Source organism: Hypoxylon fragiforme, assembly GCF_022984875.1.
Source record: "Hypoxylon fragiforme strain CBS 206.31 chromosome Unknown GGS25scaffold_4, whole genome shotgun sequence".
Lineage (NCBI taxonomy): Eukaryota > Fungi > Ascomycota > Sordariomycetes > Xylariales > Hypoxylaceae > Hypoxylon > Hypoxylon fragiforme.
In genome coordinates this window covers 1,850,975-1,872,158 of record NW_026054759.1, presented here as the reverse complement: position 1 = coordinate 1,872,158, position 21,184 = coordinate 1,850,975, and the positions used below count along the sequence as shown (strand labels likewise).

General features: G+C 47.6%; 6 protein-coding genes across 6 annotated transcripts; 3 read left to right on the top strand and 3 right to left on the bottom strand.

Annotated features, from left to right (window-relative positions):
- Positions 1-2: 2 nt before the first annotated feature.
- On the bottom strand, positions 3-1,399 carry GGS25DRAFT_486364 (uncharacterized protein). Its single transcript, XM_049260622.1, has 3 exons — positions 860-1,399; positions 657-780; positions 3-514 (listed from the first exon to the last, which is right to left on the bottom strand). The coding sequence occupies exons 1-3, from the start codon at positions 860-862 to the stop codon at positions 189-191; spliced, it is 453 nt and encodes a 150-aa protein (XP_049117779.1). The 5' UTR covers positions 863-1,399; the 3' UTR covers positions 3-188.
- Positions 1,400-3,159, top strand: GGS25DRAFT_486360 (Thioesterase/thiol ester dehydrase-isomerase). The gene is made up of 3 exons (XM_049260621.1): positions 1,400-1,894; positions 1,968-2,680; positions 2,740-3,159. The coding sequence occupies exons 1-3, from the start codon at positions 1,756-1,758 to the stop codon at positions 2,767-2,769; spliced, it is 882 nt and encodes a 293-aa protein (XP_049117778.1). The 5' UTR covers positions 1,400-1,755; the 3' UTR covers positions 2,770-3,159.
- A 553-nt stretch (positions 3,160-3,712) lies between these two features.
- On the top strand, positions 3,713-4,688 carry GGS25DRAFT_520609 (adenylylsulfate kinase; the record flags this gene model as incomplete). Its single annotated transcript, XM_049263906.1, has 2 exons — positions 3,713-3,720; positions 4,001-4,688. 2 exons carry the CDS (start codon positions 3,713-3,715, stop codon positions 4,686-4,688), a joined length of 696 nt encoding a protein of 231 aa, XP_049117777.1.
- Positions 4,689-5,177: 489 nt separating this feature from the next.
- GGS25DRAFT_520608 (ATPase, V1 complex, subunit C) lies at positions 5,178-6,638 on the bottom strand (the record flags this gene model as incomplete). Its single annotated transcript, XM_049263905.1, has 5 exons — positions 5,178-5,384; positions 5,455-5,947; positions 6,024-6,115; positions 6,180-6,274; positions 6,335-6,638. 5 exons carry the CDS (start codon positions 6,636-6,638, stop codon positions 5,178-5,180), a joined length of 1,191 nt encoding a protein of 396 aa, XP_049117776.1.
- A 1,982-nt stretch (positions 6,639-8,620) lies between these two features.
- GGS25DRAFT_520607 (uncharacterized protein) lies at positions 8,621-11,653 on the top strand (the record flags this gene model as incomplete). The annotated part of the gene is made up of 2 exons (XM_049263904.1): positions 8,621-8,636; positions 8,709-11,653. The coding sequence occupies 2 exons, from the start codon at positions 8,621-8,623 to the stop codon at positions 11,651-11,653; spliced, it is 2,961 nt and encodes a 986-aa protein (XP_049117775.1).
- A 1,951-nt stretch (positions 11,654-13,604) lies between these two features.
- On the bottom strand, positions 13,605-15,164 carry GGS25DRAFT_520606 (uncharacterized protein; the record flags this gene model as incomplete). Its single annotated transcript, XM_049263903.1, has 1 exon — positions 13,605-15,164. The coding sequence occupies one exon, from the start codon at positions 15,162-15,164 to the stop codon at positions 13,605-13,607; it is 1,560 nt and encodes a 519-aa protein (XP_049117774.1).
- Positions 15,165-21,184: the final 6,020 nt, after the last annotated feature.

The window sequence follows — 21,184 nt, the reverse complement described above, 5'->3', positions numbered from 1 at the left end:
CTTATGTGTGTATACTGAAGTCACTGGTGTGGTCATGAAACGTGATTCTTTTTTTTCTTTTGGTACCTAATATGCTTATTGGCTACCCTGATACCTAGGTCTGTTCCTAGATTTTCAACGACGGTAGTTTCCAGATTCATTCATCCCATGCATCTACAGCCAAACTACCTAGGTACCTAGGTAGGCACCTAAGTATCAAACCACTCCAGCGGATCCTCCTTCGTGAAGATGGCACGGTACGCGCGACCGCCGTCGGGCTCCTCCTTGTCCTCGGTGTGGATGCTGTGGAGGGAGGCGACGCCGGGCTCGTTGTGGCCGTCGCCGCCGACGAAGGCGCGGAAGTGAATGTAGGCGGGGCCGGAGTCGGGCATGGCGGGGATGCGGAGCTTGCCGAACAAGTGCAGACCGTAGGCGGAGATGCCGACGCGCACCTGCGTCAGGTCGGACGAGGTGAAGGCGGTTAGGTCCGCGTCGCTGAGTTTTTGGACCGCGGCGAAGTACTCGGGCTCGTGTTCTAAGGGGAGGTTGAACGTGGTTAATTATTGGAGCTGTCGAGGTGGGGGCGGGGAGGACGTTTGATGTGAGGGGCAGGTGGGGAGGAACTCCATCATGAGAATGAGGAGGGCTGGGGTGGGGGGAAATAGGTAGGTACTCACTGTGGTATGTGTGCTTCATGTGTAGAAGGGTCTTCTTCAGATCAGCCTCAATCTCGCCGAAGACTTTGATAGCCTCCTCCTTTGGAGGGTGAGGGGCCCCCAAGTTAGCTGTTTCGGCGGTGGCCTATATTTCAGGTTAGTTTGCAAGCTACCTAAGGCATATAGGTTGATATGAAATCTATATATGCGTGGTTGCTACTTACCATGATGTTTCGATATTAAATATGGATGGTTTATAATGTATTGTGTAAAGTGTTAGCTTAGGTGGTAGGTTCAGTCGTGGGTGTATGTGTGAGTATAAATCGTATAGTGGTGGTCTACTACTAGTAGTAGTAGGTAGTTGAACTCGCTGGAGCTTGTGAGAGCAGATCCAAGCTAGCCTTCTTATTTATAGACAGCACGGGGATATAAATGATTATTCAAGCGTGGTGTGATTCTATTGGTACTTCAATGCTGCCATGTAGCTACATAGAGCTAGTAGGCTAAGTAGATGGATAGAAATAGATGAGAGTGTATACGTAGCTGTGGGCTATATCGTGTAACAAATGACTGTAGCATAACCAATTGCGGGCACGAATAGGTTATCATGAAGGCTTGGCTAAAGTTCAAATCTGATTTGAGTTGATATGGCTAGGTTATGCTCATATGTCATACTTGGATATTATACGTCATAATGGAGTTCTTATTTGAGCTTAATTAAGATCTCTGAAACATGATCTCAAGATAGTTTTGTTTCATAAACATTTCAAGGTTACGACTGCTGTAAGTTTCTCGTTCCTTGCAGATCTCACAACTATTTATCATTTGCCGAGGTTCTTTCCAGATCCGGTAAGCGGCTCCGAATGTCTCAGTGCCAGTCAGTGGTCGGTCAGTGGGCGTCGGTGGAACAAGGAACTGAAATCCGTTGGGAATCCGAAGTTCGCTATCGCAATTTGACAAGAATAGACCTAATTCTTACCGCACCTCAACAAGCTAACCCATACTTCGTACACAGTTGCTACTGTATTGTACATAATTGTACATAATTAGGACAGCCAAGCAGAACCCGCCGGTTCGGTAGGCCCACTCGGCCTCGACTCGACTTTTTCTCATCGCAATCATGTTCGCCCTACGAATGCGAGCCAATGGTCTAGCCAGGGGATGTTGTCGCCAGCTTACTGCTGAGTCGAATATAAAGATCGCCTTACGTCCGACCCAATCCTTGCATTATCGCTTTGTCAGCACTGCCCCTATTGTAGGTATGATTCTCCGGATAGACTCTCTTTTTTTCTGCCTAGTGTTACCTCGGACTAACATATAAATCAACTCAAGACTCAGCTAAACCATCCCACCCTTCTTTCGTACGTCGTGCCGCATCTATTCTAGGTCTTGGTCTAGTCTTCACTACTCTCGGTATCGCAATGGCAGCAGTCCCGGCAGCACCCGTCGTGAACGGCATCCTGTATCCCCCGTCAGACGAGGATACTCTATCCATGTTTGCGCCAGAGCACGAGCAAGAGCATGAGGTCGAGAACTTCATCAACAACCACCCGCTCACCAAAGAGATGCGAGGCAAGCAAGGTTTCTACGAATCGCGACCACACCTCAAGATTCCCCCACCGTACCGGAGTCATAATCTTACCGGCGGGACGTTAATGGGACCCGGCAAGGTGGTCGTTCCCCCAGTAACCTTCGCCGAGACGGGCGGCAAGTCCCTAGTCTCGATTTCGTACCTAGGCCACGAGCTGTGCGGCCACCCAGGCATAATTCACGGCGGACTACTGGCAACGATGCTCGATGAGGGCCTCGCGCGTTGCTGCTTCGCGGCGTTACCGCACAAGGTGGGCATGACTGCCAATCTCAACATCAACTACCGCGCCCCAGCGATGGCAGAAACCTACGTGGTACTCAAGGCAACTACGACGAAAGTAGAAGGACGCAAGGCTTGGGTGGAGGGTCGCATTGAGACTCTGGTTGGCGAGGGCGAAACCCCGGTAGTGCTAGCGGAAGCAACGGCTCTATTCGTTTCGCCTAAACAGGCTGCGGTATGTTCATTTCCAAGGAGTGGGATTTCTGATGATAATAAAAACTGACATGAATTTAGATGATGATGAATCTATATCCCACGGCATAAGTCTGGGGTATAAGCCACGACGATTACTTAGATTTGATTTTAGAGTCGGATGGACTAACATGTCTGTCCCTAGCATGGAGTTGACAGGCATCGGGACTCATACTATTTCGAGGATTTTCACTTCCCAGACTCGTGAGAGATCCTGAGATTGACTTGGTTAGGGGATTAGAAACCTAGATTCTAGATCTTATACAATGGCATTTGTCTACCTAGATTTATAGGTTAGGGATATGGCGGATGATACTAGGTAGACGAGATAGAGCTATCAGAAGAGATTAGACAACCTTGGTACATCTCAGCAAAATGGTCTGGCAGTAGACAGTGACAAACTAAATCAAGCCCGGGTCATTTACAATGAGAGCGTATTGGGTCTATAGAGTATTAACCTTCATGATTTACATTGTGTGTAGCTGAGCATAGAAGACAAGTGATTTATAAGCTGCAATAAGGGGTTAAACGCAAGGGAAGACAGTACCTACTATTTCTATAGGTACATGAAGTCATCTTGATTCGCCCCCTTTTCATTTTTATTTTATTTTTATTTTATTCTTTGCTACAAATTATTAAAAACTTCAATGTTTACAACGCAATTGCCTAGTTGAGCAAGGACCCACGAATCAGAAGTGGACGAGAGCACGTCATCCGACTACCGATATCCTACACGGCTTATGTAGGTAACTTACCCAGCTACCCAGCTACTACTATGTATATCCGCCGCGGCTCTATCAAACTAGAGCTATAGCATTGAAAAAACTAACAAGTTCGGCCGGTAACGTCCAGTACCAAGGCATGAACGTTTTGTTAGCTAATATGACGAATATCTATGGATATTTTTATTAATAGACATCTTCTGCTCAAACATTTTCATACTACCATATATCCAATTTTTATTATTTCGTGCTATTTTGAAAAGTGAAGCTCGTTTAGTAGATAATCAGACATCATGGCGACGTAAGTATATTCCTATTTTTCGACTTATTGTTTTCTTTTTGTCGATAGCGAACAGCGAATAGCGAATAGCGAATTCACTCCCGAATATTTTCAAGCTTCATGCGAGCTTTTTACCCCTCCCCCGCCATCATTTGCTTCGTCTTGCCTACTCCCAAGCAAAAAGAAATGACAAACCAATGGACGTGGAGTATAGAAAAATAGAAAGGAAGCAAGAAAATACGCAAATAGAATCACATACTTTGACCAAAGAAAATAAACACATACTAACAACCCTCACCAGAAACATCACCTGGCACCCCTCCCTCTCGCGCCACGAGCGCAACACCTTCCGGGGCCAGCGCGGCTTCACCCTCTGGTTCACCGGCCTCAGCGCGTCCGGCAAATCCACCGTCGCCACCGCGCTGGAGCAGCACCTTCTGCACCTCGGCCTCTCGGCCTACCGCCTCGACGGCGACAACGTGCGGTTCGGGCTGAACAAGGACCTGGGCTTCAGCGAGCGGGACCGCAACGAGAACATCCGGCGCATCGGCGAGGTCGCCAAGCTCTTCGCCGACGCCTCCACCATCGCCCTCACCTCCTTCATCTCGCCCTTCCGCGCCGACCGCCAGCTCGCGCGCGACCTGCACACCTCCTCCAACACCAACGGCGACGACCCCATCCCCTTCATCGAGGTCTACGTCGACGTCCCCATCTCCGTCGCCGAGCAGCGCGACCCCAAGGGCCTGTACAAGAAGGCGCGCGCCGGCGAGATCAAGGAGTTCACCGGCATCAGCAGCCCCTACGAGGCCCCCGAGCACCCCGAGATCACCATCCGCACCCACGAGAGCTCCGTCGAGGAGTGCGTCGCCCAGATCGTGCGCTGGCTCGAGGAGAAGGAGCTGATCCCCGCCGACAAGAAGACCGGTGTGCCTACCACGACCCCCGCCGAGGCGGCCGGGATCTCGGGGAATGCGGCGCTTGCTTCGTGAGGGTTGTTGCTTTAGGTCCTTTGCTAACTAAGCTAGGTTGGTACGGGGTCGAAGGAATAGATGGTATACGATGAAGAATGAAGACTACGGAAGAAATGGGCATAGTTCCCTGAAAATAAAATAAAAATACGAACCGATAGTTAAATCATGATGGGTTATCTATCTATCCAATTGATTGGGGGAACTACATCACCGTATAGAAGCAGGAACGAGAACAGACATCTTACTTAGACATGCAATAAACTCGGCCCCTTCTGAAAAGGGCGCTTCTGAAAGATGTACACAAAAACCACACACACCCCTTTCCACACCCGTCCATCATGTGATGTGATGTGTTATGACACTTCGAAAGCCCCCCCCCCCCCTTATTTCTCAAAAGAGGGGGGAGGGGGGGATGCTAGCCATGAACATTTATGGTTCCGCCTATAAAACGCCAACCTGACAAGGTAACCATAGTCGTGGCCGTAGCCGCTGCTATTTCTTGATGCTCTACAGGTCAAACTCGTAATACACGTAAGCCGTGTACTCGTTTCCTTCGCCTCCGTGCCCTAACCCGGCCGCCGCCATCTCCGACGTCAATGCTGCGTCATCTTTTGTGATTCTGCCCCGTTTGTCCCGTCCAAATGCGTTTCCGCCTAGGTACGAGTAAGACGAGTCTAGCGTTTGCTTGACCTTTTTCACCAACTTGGAGTTTGTCTGTTGCGATCGAGTTAGTACATACGTGGAAAACTGTTTTCGTAGAAACATATTTATCGGTGGTGCTTACTGAAATGAGGGCGGACACAAAGTCCGGGGGTAGGCCGTAGCGCAGCACCGATTCAACGAAGACCCGGAGAGCCATGACATGTGCCCATATCATGACACTCTCGCTCCACGCCGTGCGAGTCAACCGTAAGGCCTCACCCCAGACTTTCTTTTCTTCTCGCGTGACACGCTCTATCTCCTTTTGCTCTTCCTCTTTGCCACCCTCGACGTACTTATATTGGCGAGGGGTCCATCTTGCCTCACGGCACTTCTGCTGGAACTCGGCCCCGTGCTTCTTGAATGTGGTAACCGCAAACAGAATGAATTCTTCGTCCTGGGCAACTTGTATAGACGAGCGCGGGACTACCATGGGGGCAATGGTCTCGTAACTCTTGAGATAGTCTTTCTTAAGATTGGCAGGCACAGCAACGAGATGTGTTTCGAGGTATTCCGAGTCTTGTACTAATAATGACGGATTGACAATGGGTGTCAGCGACTTGGTTGCAAGATTACCCCTGGATTCAACAGGCAAAGTCAGCATTTGGATTCGATATTGGTCGAAATAGTAATATTTGTCAAGGGGCATATTACGTTTGCTTTCTTTGCAGAGTGACAAGATTCGTTTTGACCTGGTTATATTGGTTGAATTTGCTTTTGACGTCGCTGTCATTCGTAGCTAGCTCCTATCGGCGCAAATATTTCCAGTCAGCGTGGTCACTAGATATGCTGCCGAATCTCCAAATATACCTTTTGTAGTATGTCAACCAGTTCACCAACGGGTCTGTCGGCTCTGTAGCGAACTTTGTTCCAGGAGAAAGTGCGGAGGTACTGATCGGTCGGCTCTAGAAGCTGGTTAATCGGCTGCTGTTATACGAGAGTAGGCGAACTTGAGAATGACGCACTATCGTTGACCATCTTTTGCTCGGAGGCTTTCTCCTCATTGCCTTCATATAAAGAGCGCAAAGATTCGCCAACCTTGCTAACGACTGCCTCACAACCGGTGCTCAACTTTGCCAAATCGTCGGCCTGTTGGACCAAGGCATCCAGAGTTCCTATCTTAAAGTTTGGGACTGGGAAAGATAAGACGGTCCCATTTTCTGATGCTATGGTAGTCTTTAGAGACTCGAGGGCTTCTTGTCTGTCGTCTGTATCGAAGGTCTTGAGAGGCAGCGATACGAGGACGTACTTGGCCTGAGTCGGGGCCATGGCAGCGGTTCAGAGCTAAAATTGGATAGATAGAAACAAGCCGAGGAATTGGCGAAGCTCTGGGAGATTGGGATGGGAGAATACTACTCGATTCGTAGACTCAATTGGTAGATTCGGCGGGTGTTACGCTGCCTAATAAGGTAAGTGGTGTATGTGAGGATTATGGAAACGTTGTGCCAAGATATATCTGCTCTGGTGATGTTGGACAATAAACGCTGCGCTCTATGTGGATTATCGAGTATGCACCATGTATGTAGGTAGGTAGACTGGGTATGTATATGTAGGTATTGAGGTTTCAATGCTAGTGGTTGGAGAGATGTGGTTTGGAGTTTGGAGCTTGTAAAAGTTATCGATTACACAAGCACAAACGAGTCAACGTCAGTGCTTCTTTTTAGTCCAGCCTTTTTAAGTAGTAAGTGGGGGTGTACTAGTTTACTTGAATGTTCAAACTTGAATGTTCAATGTTTGTTAACTTAGGTACCTAGGTAGTTAATAATAACTACTTCCATGTTTGATATCCTCTAATTATGTCCATGAACTCAATTCCATATAGTCAAGGGTATGGGCCTACAAACCAATGTTCTTTCAACTTGGAACTGAACTGCATGTAGGTACCTACATATATATATATATGTATTAGATAAGATAAACATTTGAAAACTTGAATATTTGGAAATGAGACAGTCCAGACTTCAATGTTAAAATGTTCCCATAGTGAAAGGTGCGGGACACGGGCAGTCACACTGCACAGGACACACGGACCACCTAACTACTACATAATATACAGCATCAAGCCTTTTCTTTCGCGACTCCGCTTTGGCCTACTTATTCTAGTAGTCGCTGGTTTGCACTAACCCGCTAAACCCATCTGAAGAAAGTAACCCGCTACTTAAGCCCATCTGAAGAAAGTACGACCCCAAAATGCTTGGGGCAGTCAACGTGTAAATCCAATAGCCGCCGTGGAAAGAGCACGAGAACGATTTGAACCATTCGTAATTAATCATTTGAATCAATCAACTCTCACTCTCTCTCTCTCCCTCTTTTCTTACTTAGCAAAACATCAACCACCTGCGCCATTCTCGACAATCATTTCAAACATTAAACTTTCCCACATCCCCAGCGACCCCCCCTTAGCCCTTAGGACCCTCCAGAAAAAAACCCCCCAATAAACAACTTATTTACTTAATATTCCTCCAAAACTTCATTGATAATCATAATCCTCCTCCTCCCTATCATCCGTTACACCAAAATCAGCGGTCAGCCAGTCCTATGAAGCCCAACCACCTGTCGCCATCAATCACTGCCCACTTTGATTTGTCCTGTGTTCCGTCGGCTGAAGATCAGCATTCGAACTTAATCTGCAACGTATTCGTCGCCCCAACTTTTCGCTCTCGTTATTAGGTACAGGTAGTGTGTGGTGAGTGGTATCTGCTACATACATACATATCTCCAGGGCTCCAGGGCTCCAGGCTACATACCTATACCTACCTATACCTACCTACTTGCCAGTGGTATTGATCTATCTACCTACATAGTATCTATTTAGCATCTACCTGCATACCTATTGTATTAGGTAGGTAGTATCTATCTAGTACTGTATCTACTTAGTATTTGGTATTGGTATTGGTATTTGGTATTTGGTATCGTGGTATTTGTGGCATTGTACCTCCTAAGTCTTTACAACTCTCTACTTAGAACGTTACCTACTTCCGCTATCATCGGCGCATTCAATACCATTGAATTTCAATTCATTCCTTCAATACTTAATTACTACGTCGCATCGAATTCGATACTACTCGCAATGACGCGCTGGTAATTCTTCTCTGTTCCCGTTATTTGCGGCCCACGAGCATGGAATCCCGCCGTCAACGAGCCTATACTCACCTGCCAGAGATAAGTTCAATCTTCTACGTGTCGTAGCCATCCAAGACAGACCTTAGGCCTGCATTCCGCTCTGTCATGGTCGGTATCGTTTCAACCAAATGGCTACAGCGTCCAGTACGTCTCTCTCCTTTTACTCTCCCCCTCTCTCTTTCAATTTCGTCCTTCTCAGCTGACTCGACATCCTAGGCCAGCAGTCGGCCAATTTGGCAAATACCCCAACTTCCGTCGCCGCCCGCGCCTCGAATACCGCAGGGCAGCAACTCTCCGAATCACCTACACCCAGCCTAGCCGCACCATCGCCATCCTTAGCTGCTCCTACTACCAATGGCAACACGAATGGGCTCCTACCTTCCACCATATCTAACGATATATCCATGCACGCTGACTTGAGGTTATATCCCCGGGATGGACGTGTCAGAAACCCTGTCCCAAGCAAGTTAAAGGACGTCACAGAACAAATGAAGGGCAATTTTAGCGTTATGCACATGGATGTTGCCAGTCATCGTGCAAGCGAAGGCCGCGATGCCGCCGCAAAACGCACCAGCGAGAGCACCGCTCTACAGGCCAGGCTGGCCCAGACGGACACCTACGTGTCCCACCAACGGAGAGCGAACTACCCGAAGCCTCCGGGTTTGAAACAGTTCACTTCACCCCCCAAGAGGACTCCTTCTGTCGAGCCAGTTACAGTCGTTGAAGAAGATCCAAACCATCCTCTGACTATGGCGGAAACGAAGGCGGAACAGGCTCGACTTCTCACACTTCTAAGAACACTTGCTCCTAATCTTGTTGTCGACCAATTGTGTAAAGCGCTTGCATTTTTTGGCGGCATACCCGATGCTCCCCCCCCTTCTGATGGAAAATTCCCCGAGAGCGCCGAAGCAAACGGTTCTGGCTCGTTATTTGTAGGGTGGATAGCGGAAATATTCCCCAACCTCGATGAGCCTCGAAGGCGAATCCCTCCTCCCCCTACACAAACTTTTGTGCATCAGCGACGGCCAAGAGGACGACCCAAAGGTAGCAAAGCCACCAAGTATCGAAGTGACAAGGGTATCAAAAAGGGTACTAAGGGGGCAATAAGTCGCGCCCAGGAACCTCAGGACGATAGTTGGGTTGACGTCGAAGATAGTGTTCTGGAATTAAATGGAGATGGTGATCTTGTCGAAGTTGGGGAAGCATCACGGCATGCTCCAAGCACGCCCCCTCCAGTCCCGGATGCGGCGCAGTTCAATAATACCCCGGCCACGGGATCGACTGGTGGTTTTAAGTCCATTAATGACGCCACAGTCGGTCCCGAGTCTAACACCAAACGGCGCGGCCGACCAAAGGGCTCTAAGAACCGCCCTAAAGAAATTCCTGGTATACACCAGCCTAGTCAACCGGCTGAACCCGCACCCGTAAACGCAACTGTCTCCAACCATTCCGATCATGCGTCAGCTTTTCCGGTGCCACCGAAAGTAACTCCTGTGCCTGTACCAGTCCCTATCTTCAGCGAACAGCCTAAAAAGAAGCCAAACTCAGGACGACCAAAAGGTTCTAAGAATCGGCCAAAGGTTACCAATGAGTCAGCAAGCCAGGACGGAATCGCTTCCCAACAACAAAAACCCGACCTAACCGCCAACCAAAGTAAACGGCACTTAGGTCAGATGGCGGCCACGGGTCCGGCTCCGTTTACGGGCAATACGGCAGCGTCCTCTCTCGTCGATAGTAGCGCTTCTCAGGACAAACGAACCGAGCCGCCACCTCCACCCCCAGTACCTGCTATTCAACTCCCTACACCCCAGGTCAAAGAGTCATCAATAGTGGGGAAGAAGCGAAAGCGTCAGTCGGCTCCAATTGGCATTGCAAACCCTCCGGCTGAAAGAGTTCCCGATAATGCCATCAACAGCAGCTCAAATTCTCAGCAAGCTCAACCTAGCATTACCCAAGGTGGCCCAGTTGTAACCCCTCAGCCGCAGCCCCCAGCCAGTCAGTCTATTCAGCAATCCTCAAGTAGTGGAAATGCTACGCCATCTCAGTCCAAGCGACCCCGTAAGTCTCAGGAGTCGGGCTCTTTACAAGGAGGAAAACGCTCAACCCCTAGTAATACAGGAGTAAAAAACTCCGTGTCGTCTACAGCGCCCCCTCTGGATTCAGCTCGGCAAGCTTCCCAAGCTACTACACCAGCACAGAATGTTACGCAGCCTGAAGGTCTCGAAGCTCATTACGAGCGGATAGCCGCGTTTCAAAATCCAATACAGGGAAATAACCGTCCCCAGAAACAGCAGCAGCTTCAGCAACAAACCACTGGTCCGATTGGGAATCCGGGTTCTACTACGGCAGAAGGGTTGGAAGCCCACTACGAGCGCTTTACGGCCCTCCAGAATCGACAAGACAGCACTAGGCAGTCAGGGGCTCCTCGTCAACAGATACAGCAGGCTGCGCAAAGTGCATCACCTATTCCAGCGCAATCTTCGAAAGCATCTCAAATGCCATCTACTTTGACTACGCACCAGCAGACCAGGACGTCGCAGAATTACTATCCTCAAACGCAGTCGCTTGGATCATCCTACAACACACAGGCCTCCACGTACTCTACGAATCAACGTCAGCCGCAACACATGGGTACTGGGTCTCCAGGATCCAATCTTGTACAACACATGACCAACTCCCCTCAGTTCAGTGCCCAGTCTAATTCGCCCCTGATGCAAGGGGACACTAATTATAGAGGATCACCCTCGCTAGTCCACAACAACGCAGGTTACCCGCCGCGTCGAACACCCTCGGCATCACCGCTTGATAACAATTACCGCACAGCTAGCACAACGAGCCACGGCGTCTCTAATCACTCCCCTCACTTCAGCGCGCGTCAGACTCCCACCACAACTCACAGTACGTCGCACCCCACCATGCCCTCCTCCTTTGCACCCTTTTCCGACTCTAGCTTTTTGGATATTCAAAGCCTAGATTCCGGTAGCAACCATAGCGGGCTGGGTCTCGGTACTAGTTCGTACGGGCTTAGCGGCGGCGGCGTACCCCCGCAGCAGCGAACAACTAGCTCGAGCTCTTCGTCCCTCTACTCCGCTACGGGGATGAACAACAGTTATCTGTCTTCTTCCAATGTGGGCCGAGCCACTCAGAATAGGTGGCCCTAATGAATTTACCCGATCTGATACCTAAGGAGCGGCGCTAAGAGCTCCCATTTGCAAATGATACACGAGGGGACGTGGCGTTATATGGAAATGGATGAGGGGAAAATATAAACAGGCGTTGGAATCTGAATCCTGAGTTGGGGAAGGGGGACATAGTTAAAATGGGCCTCATTTTCTCTATTTATTTCTTAATCTGCGTTTACATGGTTTACGAAGGAATATTTTGCCATGGGAACATGGATGGGACGGGATGGGATGAAAGGGCAAGGAAATAGGAATGGACGGATGGATGGGATGGATGGGATGGATGGATGGACGGACAGGAATTGTTTTAATCTTCTGATAACGATGTGAATTCTTTGACAGGTTTCATGGCGGGAGTGGCTTTAGGGGGGATATCCAATCGGGAAACGAGAAAAACGTTGTCGTCGGGTCCTGACGTTTATTTGCCTATTTTATCTTTTCTTTCCCCCTTTTCTAACCTTAGTCATGTAGCGGACTTTGCTGTCTTTATTCGTGGTTTTGTGTTATGAAGTAGTACCTCCTAACCTACATAACCTAGATGTATTTATTTTATCCTCGCTCTCATTTTCTTAAGTCAAGTGTTGGGAGAGCAAAATTCATGAAAAAGTCAAGGCTTGAGTTACGAACGTACAAATGGAAAACTTTTGTTGTTGTTACTGTCGTTACTGCTTTCAATATCCCAGTTGTGTCTCGTCTTGAAGAGGGGCCTTTTTTGCCTTTTCTCCCCTCCCTCTTTTTACCCCCTATTATTGAATAAAGGGAAGAAGAGAAATATGTGTGTCTACTGCGGTGTATGAATCATTGTGAAAGAAATATGTTGAGAGGATTTGAATAGGGGGGAGGTGGGTAATGAGTGAGCTATTATTACCTACCTAGGTATGTGCCCAGATTAGTAGTATAGCCTGATTCCCTTGAAGATCCTGGCGATGAAAGATGCAGTAACTAATCAATCACTCAACTTCATCTAGGATGCTTGAACCAGAATATCGTCGAGTACCTATTTGATATGAATATGATGTATACCTAGATAGACATCTGTATCCTCCCTAGGTATACATCACATTCTCCTCACCCAGGGGGGTTCCCTGTTTACATACAGTACCCAGTACCTAGTTTAGAAACCTACGCTTCATACAGAACCTAATCCAATCCCCCTTCCCCCCTTCATCTATGCCCTCGGCTTCTACAGCTCCTGTAGGCAGTATGAATATACCTGCTCGCCTCGGTCGTTATGGGGGTTATTTGCAAAAAAAAAAAACTTAAAGTCGCCCTTCCTATGAAGTTGTTCATCCTATGACTAAAAGTCTGTACGTTTACCCCTTTCCCTTTCTTCTAAAAAAAAAACTTATGATAAAAAAAACTGCTGGTTCCCCTTTTCCCCTATTTTAGACGCGGCGGGGGTACTCGCTTAGAGCGACAAGAAATTCATACATAGAAAAACGAGTTACATCCCGTTGTGGTATACGGCGTGTTATCGTCAAGAAGTGACAGTCGTCTCTTTCTTCGGCGGTAGCATTGTCGGTAGATATATAAACACCTTGGCAGATAGGCAAGGCAAGCAGGCAAAGCTAGTGAAAAAAAATATTGGTATTCAAGACGGGTGTTCAAGCCCCTATAATTTGTTTTATCCTAAACTCCATCGTCCTGGCCCCCTGCCCCTGCCCCTGTCCCATGGCCCCATGGCTTATGACAGCAGGCAAAATGAGCAAAGATGAAAAGAGTTTCCATCACCGACCACCTTAAAAGACATGAAAATAAAAGTTTCCGCCAATGATATAAACGCCCTGGAAATGCTCATGATATAAAAAATGAAATGGCTAGACATTTGGCCAGACTACCGTGGATATCTCTTCTAAGCGCCAATGCTAGGTATCAATCAAACAACCCAACCCCCATTTGGTTAATAGATAGGTAGTAAATAGGTGGTAAATTATTCAATAGGATCTTCCTCGATAGCTTCGAGGGGTGGTCGAACCGACTCGGGTGCGTATCGCCCGTACCACCATTCATCCTCTTCAGCCGCGCCATCCTCGCGGATCAGCTCCAACATGACCTGTGCGTTGCGCTTGATATCCTGGGGTCGTTCGACGATCTTCCGGTCGAGTATGAGGGCCTCAGCCGTCGGCATCCATATGTGTTGTAGCGTCGGCGAGTCGGGGAGCAAAATTTTGAGTTGTTCTCGTGATAAGTCACCCATCGGCATGCCTTCAGCTAGGCTCGTGTTGTATACCAGATTCTCCCACGCGCCAGTCATTGACACATCGCTGCCTCTTCGACCCGTTTCTGACCCTCGCCGCCCTCGACCCGCTTCCCCGACTTTATGGATATCAGATTCACTCGCGCTAGACTTTTTCCGGGCCAGACCCATGAATCCTCTTCGCGATTTTGCCGCTGCCTCGGTAGGTTCTTTCAAAACGGAATTGTACCACGAATCGACAGCGCCTCTCCTCAGGTTATATCCTTTAATCTCCCAGAACCGTTCGACCTGCCGAAGCCCACCGACACATAGAGCTGTCACATACACTTCGTCAGGAGGGCGATCCTTCAGGTAACCTCTGAGCGAACGCTCCAATCGACCAACATAGGAGGGAGGCCGGAGGCGCCGGCAAAATGATGACACGACCAACGGGAACACCTGATGTACTCGTAGTAAAGTCTGGTCGTCATACATGCTCATAATCCTGAGCTCGATGGGATTTAGAGTATGAGGCACTCGTGATAAACCGTGCCCATGCTTTTTGATATACTCGATATGTAATGTCCGGTATGTCTCGAAGAAATGAAATATCGTAAAGAGTAAGGGTATTAATCGGCGACGCATTCTCTCGTATTGTGGTTCGAAGTCCACGCGTTGTGCCTCGGTAGTTCTTAGAAAAATCTCCTTCGTCACCCATTCGCTTATTAAGTAGGAAAGTTTAGCAGCCACATGTAATCGATGCCATATCCCACAAAGATAATGAAGTCGTATCGCAGAAGGATCAGGTGCTGGATATAATCGTTTCGCATATACCGGTACGTGATGTTCAAGGTGATACCGAGCAATCGGGAACTCATTAACCGTAATCATTTCGTGCCACGATCGTGACGCTAGACGAAGGCTTAGAACATCAGATAGAGGTAAGGAGGCAATTATTTGGATCTTCAACTCGTTAGGTAGCGCCAAGAATAATTGATCGAAAGGGGTGATTTTTCTTTTCGGTGTCTCGGTAGACTGACGCTGAGCATCGTGATCGACAGAGCTGCGTGAAGGTAAGATAGTCCTGAGGCTAAAATTGGTTCGGCGTTTCTCGCTCCTTTGAATGTCATGGGCAGATTGGTCAATTGACTTTGCCCTTCCAATGGGTAGAATAAAAGTCGAGGATTCGGCCGCAACAGCGCCGTCATGAGGATGTGGAACGGCATCGTTGTGATGTTCTTTCTGCTCGCTCAGCTGCTTAAGCTTATCGAAATACCGCCGCGAGGCGAATTCCGTGATATGTGGAGGATCCATCAGACAAGAAAATGGGCAATTGGGTCAACACGCCCAGACCGAAGAAGAGGACAGGCAATGCTTTCAATACACGCTTGCCCTCGTTTAGACACCAAAGGTGACGGTGACAACGGTGGACTCGGACTCGTTATTATCGGCGATAGTCAGGGGCGTTTCAATCATGTTGAGGCATAAGATATATCGAGTAGAGTAGATCGTGTAGAGTGGAATCCGTCGGCGTGATAAGTCGTCTTAATGAGGTGTGGCCGTGGTAAGTGCGATCGATTGAGGAGACGTAAAAGAGCGATGAATAACAACTATAGCACAACTACAGCAGTAAGAGACGAAGCGAACGATGTGAGATGTAAGATGTTTAGGCACAACTTGACAACTAAGCGCTCTGCGCCTCGGACTCTTATCGCCTAAACCACCCTCCGGTTAGTATGCCTCGTCGACGATAGTCACAGACCCTGAGAACTCAGGCAATACGAATGCGATCGACTGGAGGATGAAAGGATAATCGCGACAAGATGAAAGGATTCCACTGCGTGCGTTGCTGATTGAAATCCGACTGATTGTTATGTAATTTTTGGACGTATGGGGATTGAGGTTAGGAAAATGGTGGGTTATGTCAGTAGGCCAAGATGGCGTCAAAAGGGGAGGTTTGAATAGAAGAGTGTATGAGTGTGTATGGTTAGAAAAAAGAAGAGTAGGTAGGTAAGTAGGTAGGTAACGTTGGAAAAGACCAGACCAGACAACCAGACAACCAGATAGGACAGGACGCCTAGGGTCGGTACTAAGAACACAAGAGACCCATGGAGTTAACCAGGCGAATAGAAGGAGTGGATAAGGTTTGAAGAGATGTGGAAAGAATGAGGCCGAGAAAATCAAAACTACAAAACTACGAAGCAGCCGAAAGGTAGTAGTAGAGGTAAGACCCAAGTGGGAAGTGGGAACTTGGTTCGCGACTTTTGGGACTTTGGGGGAGGAGACTTGGAAAAGGTGGACGGGAATGGACGGGGAAGTGTACGGGAGTGGATAAGAGTGGTCCTCAATTGCTTTCCCACTTTGGTTTTCCCACTTAGGGAACCCAAGGCAACTTTTTGGGGATTTTACTTCTGTAACTCTGTAAGTAAGTACCTATCTAGGGTACCTACAGTCATGTAGCTAAAAAAGGTGGTGTGGAGAAAAAAAGGGTCAACCTTGGAAGACTTTAGTTAATCGTCAACTGCAAGTGCAGTCACTGCCAGTCAGTGTACAATACATCAATACATACATACTTACCTCCAGGGCAGCAGGGCTACTAGGACCTAGGTAGTAACCTAGGTTAGGTATGTATGAGGGGGGTGTTGTGCTGGCTAAGGGCGTGGGTGGCACTGGGGAGACGGAAAATCCACTAAAAGGACGTTCGGTGTTATGGTGGTATGAGCTATAAAATACTACTAGTTACATAGTCACATAGCAGGTAGCGGAGGTACTAGGTACTAGGTATGCCCAAGGATGGCCCTTCCGCTGCTTACGGCGATATGGCCGGCCAAATAGTGGAGTGTTGCCGACCTATTGCCAGCGAGTGATATGTCGTTATACGTGCTTATCGTTCAAATCGCCCAAAGACACTTTCGAGCTAAACATGGTTCTCTGTTGTCTTTGCACCGAAGCAAATCCATAAACCAATCCATTTTTAATCCCAAAATCTCACGATCCACACAATATCTCCATACGATGATGATAATTATGATGATGATGATGTTCTAATCTCTTGTCTCTACTACCACGTGTATGTAAATCACGACTATCTAGTTACCTACAAGTTGTACATGATTATTCAGATAAGAAAAGTCAGGAAGGATAAAGTCAGCACAAGGAAGTTGTTCTAGGTAATTCCCAAATTCCCAATCTCAAATCCCAAATCCCAATTCCCAATTCCCGGTCCCGATTCCTAATTCCTAATTCCTAAATAATCCCTACACCTCGGCTCCGACATCAGACATCAAACATTATTCAAACATTAAACATCCATTAAACATAAGCTTATAGGTACCATTATTACCATTATCATCATGATATGATAATGTCGGATAGCTTCCGTCAAATGATGTTCGCCATCAATTCGGCCGGCTTGCCGAGTCATACCCGCTCTAGTATTTTTACTAAGGATGGATTACAGCAATATGATTCGCGCCGCATTTGCTTTTCTTTTTTTTTTTTTCTTTTTTTCCTCCTATCTTTCATCCATCTGACTCCGAACCCATTGAAAACGCCACACCACCTATCGGGCCGCGAACGTCCTTTAGGCCATCGGGTGTCCGTTAACATCTTCTTAGCTTATGTACTCGGGCCTTTACCAAAAACTGATATCGTACCTATCAAAAAGCCAGGTATTTACTTATCTTCCTTCTTTATTAGCTATACGGCGTGCTTGAGAGAAGACGAGAAAACGTTTCATCTTCTACTGGAACTACGTAGCAGTTCCATACATGCAAACCAAACCACGCATTAATTTCATCGTCTCATACACGTAACCAATACCTACCTTTCTCAGGTAGCTTATAGATTGAAAATCGCGTGAGGCACCAAAGAAAGCAATTTAGCCTATTAACGGCTCGGTTATTGCTTGCAGATTTCAACATCAGCCCAGGCCTATCTCGTGGATATCTGGAAATCTGGATCTACTGCGGCTAGAGCCGAGAGAAGCTCCGGCTCCCTCATTCTACACGTGTACATACACACTATGGTACATAGTAGTAGCTTTTTTGAAAGATGCTTGCAATCTCGGTCACCATACCCGGACCCTCACCATCTCTAGTCGCCACCGGCACGGTGGTGACACGCTTGGCATATGCGGGAATTGACCGAATTCCTCAACTCCTACAAGAACTCTAGACCGAGATTTTGAGAACGACTGATTCGCCTCCGTCTCACGACTATGTGATAGAGTCCAATATAGCAATGGCCAGCTACAATAATTGGTCCTCCAGGGGAAAGAAACAACATGCGCCGCTATTGTGTCTTTGTTCACGATTCACCAACAATAGTGAATCAGTTGCCTTTCAGGGAAAGATCTACACTTGATTTCGGCACTTCTAGGTTGCTTTACTCATTTCGGTCTTGCAGCGTAACATGCCACCTAGACAAACACCACCACTTTTACCAATGAGGCCGGGCCCCTTTTTTTCCAATTTGGTTTGGCGAGACATTGCACATGATCACTCTGAAATCGTGAGGGCTCATCTTATTGATGACAATCGACGACGAGCAAGACGAGAAAAGGCCCTGCATAATAATACATCAATGCTCCCACACCACAAGCATACGTACATATTTCCTTTATTGCGTGCATCTTGGCACAATAAATTCAACTCACATCGACGTCGTTCCTGTCAGCATACATGCCTGGTTCTTTATCCGGCATACATAATCTCCTCATCTTGCACCCTCTGCGTCTAGGTACTTTCTTTTTTTTTTCTCCTTTGGAGACTTGACTGACCTAGGGATTCATGGATTCTTTTCAGTGTGTAGCTGTAATCTTCAAGGCTCGATTTCACTCATCAGCCAAGCTGTGATTGCATGGGTATAGCATATCGGTGTTTCCAGTACCACGATTCGTACCATAGTAAAAAAAGGAACACCCTTCTTTACCCACCGGCCCACCTATGTGACCATCAGAAACAAGGGCCTAAGGATTCCCCGCGAAAGAGCCGTCCGGGGTCTGTCGTGTCTATGATTCAAAGGGGAGGACCTCCCATGTGGGCCACGGCCCTACCGCGGTCGTTTTTCCCAGTCCTCCCAGCATCCGACGTAACCCCATCCCTATTGGCTACAGGCACTATTTTCCATCTTCATCTACAGCCTTTTTTGAGACACAGAGTCAAGCACGTCTTTTTATTTATAGCAGGCGAGTTCCAAAAGACCCTAATGTCATATGCCATATCATATGCCATCTCATGAGTTAGAGTACAGCTACTTCTACTTGCGTTATAGTGACATGAAGATTGGAACATTTATGTTCACGAATATAACCCTCTATAAGTCATGCACCTACATATACCTACTGTGCACTTAGTAGTGCAACGTCGTCGCAGATGCTCCCACAAGCCCATCTCAGAACACCGTCTTGCCTATGTAGGACCAGGTAGATGTGCTTCAATCGCCTGACTCTGTCCTGTAACAAGTATTTGCCAATCTGGGGATTGTATAGCATATCGCACTGCATAGTTGTAACGTGGTTTTCGTGGTGAGCCAGATTGAAATACTTATTATTACCTACATTCTAGTTGCGGATGCGGTCTCGGTCATGGCCGATATCCAACAGCCATTTTATGTACCGTCTCAGTCTCCCTTGAGTGAGGGCAGCGTTTTAGCGGTACAGTTACCTGGTTAATTAGAAGCTTTTCTACTATGTAATAAGCATCATATGTGGATATCGTGACTACAAAGCACCTTTACTTTGGTCTAGCCCAAGCCGAATGATGTACCGAACATCACCAGAGCAGCTCCCCCGGAAACGTCATCACGGCCACTTCTGATAGGAACGCTTAAATGATCGTCCTGTTCTAATTAATCTCTTGCTTCTATGTGTGTACACATTTTGCGGGAATACCAGATTGCCTACATACATTAGTAGATACTAATCTGGGTACCTGCCTGACCATATAGTAGTATCAATCGTCATAGGACTAGGTAAGAGGTATGATATAATAGAGTGGCATAGCTGTTTGTCTGATTTAAGAGGTAGGCCTTGGCTTTTTCGTTTCTTATTTTGTTTCGTTTTCTTTGTTTCGCCAGCTACTATGTCACGATAATTATCATTGCTGGCGAATAGGGACGAACGGAAACATTACCTAACCTACCTAGGTACCTAGGTACGCAAGGCGTCGTCGCAAGCTACATATGTAGCTTACGAATCAACAAGTACCATGATTACTCAGGTAAACGTGGCTGCCGTAACAGCTATCATCTTCAGCTTCTCGAAGGCTGTTCTTAGGTTAGTCGCTTTGGTAAGTTGTTGCCTTTTTTGTCTCAATATCTATGGATACATTCGAATCCTTTTATATTAAGGGTTAGACTCCATCATTCCAAGACCAATGAATGATGCGAATCTACATCCAATACACAATCCTCATCGTAAAACTGCTATTGGCATTCATTCCCCCCGAGTCGATCCGGCCCGAGTTTTCTGTGTACGCGTCGGACAAGGAAGACGAGGTCGACGTAAAGCTTTCTAGAATGATTCCAATTGTTCCTTACCTTCCCCTTCTTAAAGGTAATGGTTGAGCCAAGCCCCTGGGATCCTACGCAATGCGCAATGCTCAATGCCCATCCCTTGTTCCTGTTTCGCCTACCAAACAGATAAGGAAGCTGGTTGTGAAAGAAGATGGGGAATGGCCTAGGCCCATTATGCTCTCGCCTTATGCCTTATGCTCGCTCGGTGCGATGTTTGTCAGCTTCTTTGACGACTTCTCACCTAACTACAGTACCTACCTACCTACCTAATATCTTACATACTTATACAGTATCTGTCTATTTTATACGTACTCAGCACTAGAAAGTATGTAGGTGGGTATATATGTTTATTTTTTTCCCCAATTTTCGGATTTCGGATTTCTCCTCAGCAGATCGTCAACGACCGACAAGCCCCGAGCCAACGGTTACGCTCTGAGTCTAGGCAGGCTATTTTTAGCATCCACATGCAGGCATGGGCTACGCGGGCTGTCCAGCTTTCACCACTCATGGCCGTTCCTGGCCCCCGCTATCACTGACGTCCCTTATTGTAGGTACTTGGAAGATACATGGATGAAGCTCCAGACGGACTACTAAACACAGGCGTTGTCGCTGGAGTTTCGGCACACTTTTGCAAGTTCCTGCCACGTACCATCATCGTCGCCGCCAAGACGTAGAGCAATTCCCTTTTCTGCTCAGGAGAGTCGTCACTTGGGAGAATAACGAGCCATTCCCATCTCCCTCTTTCCATCTTGTTCCTCTCACCCCCGCCCACTCTTCACCTTCTTACCTTACCTACGTACAGTAGTAGCCTCATTTTC

Coding starts and splice junctions, on each gene's coding strand:
- GGS25DRAFT_486364 (XM_049260622.1), bottom strand. Junction 515..656: donor CATGAAGCACACATACCACA/GTGAGTACCTAC, acceptor ACCTCCCCTTAG/AACACGAGCCCGAGTACTTC.
- GGS25DRAFT_486360 (XM_049260621.1), top strand. CDS start 1,756: ATGTTCGCCCTACGAATGCGAGCCAATGGTCTAGCCAGGGGATGTTGT. Junction 1,895..1,967: donor CAGCACTGCCCCTATTGTAG/GTATGATTCTCC, acceptor AATCAACTCAAG/ACTCAGCTAAACCATCCCAC. Junction 2,681..2,739: donor TTTCGCCTAAACAGGCTGCG/GTATGTTCATTT, acceptor ACATGAATTTAG/ATGATGATGAATCTATATCC.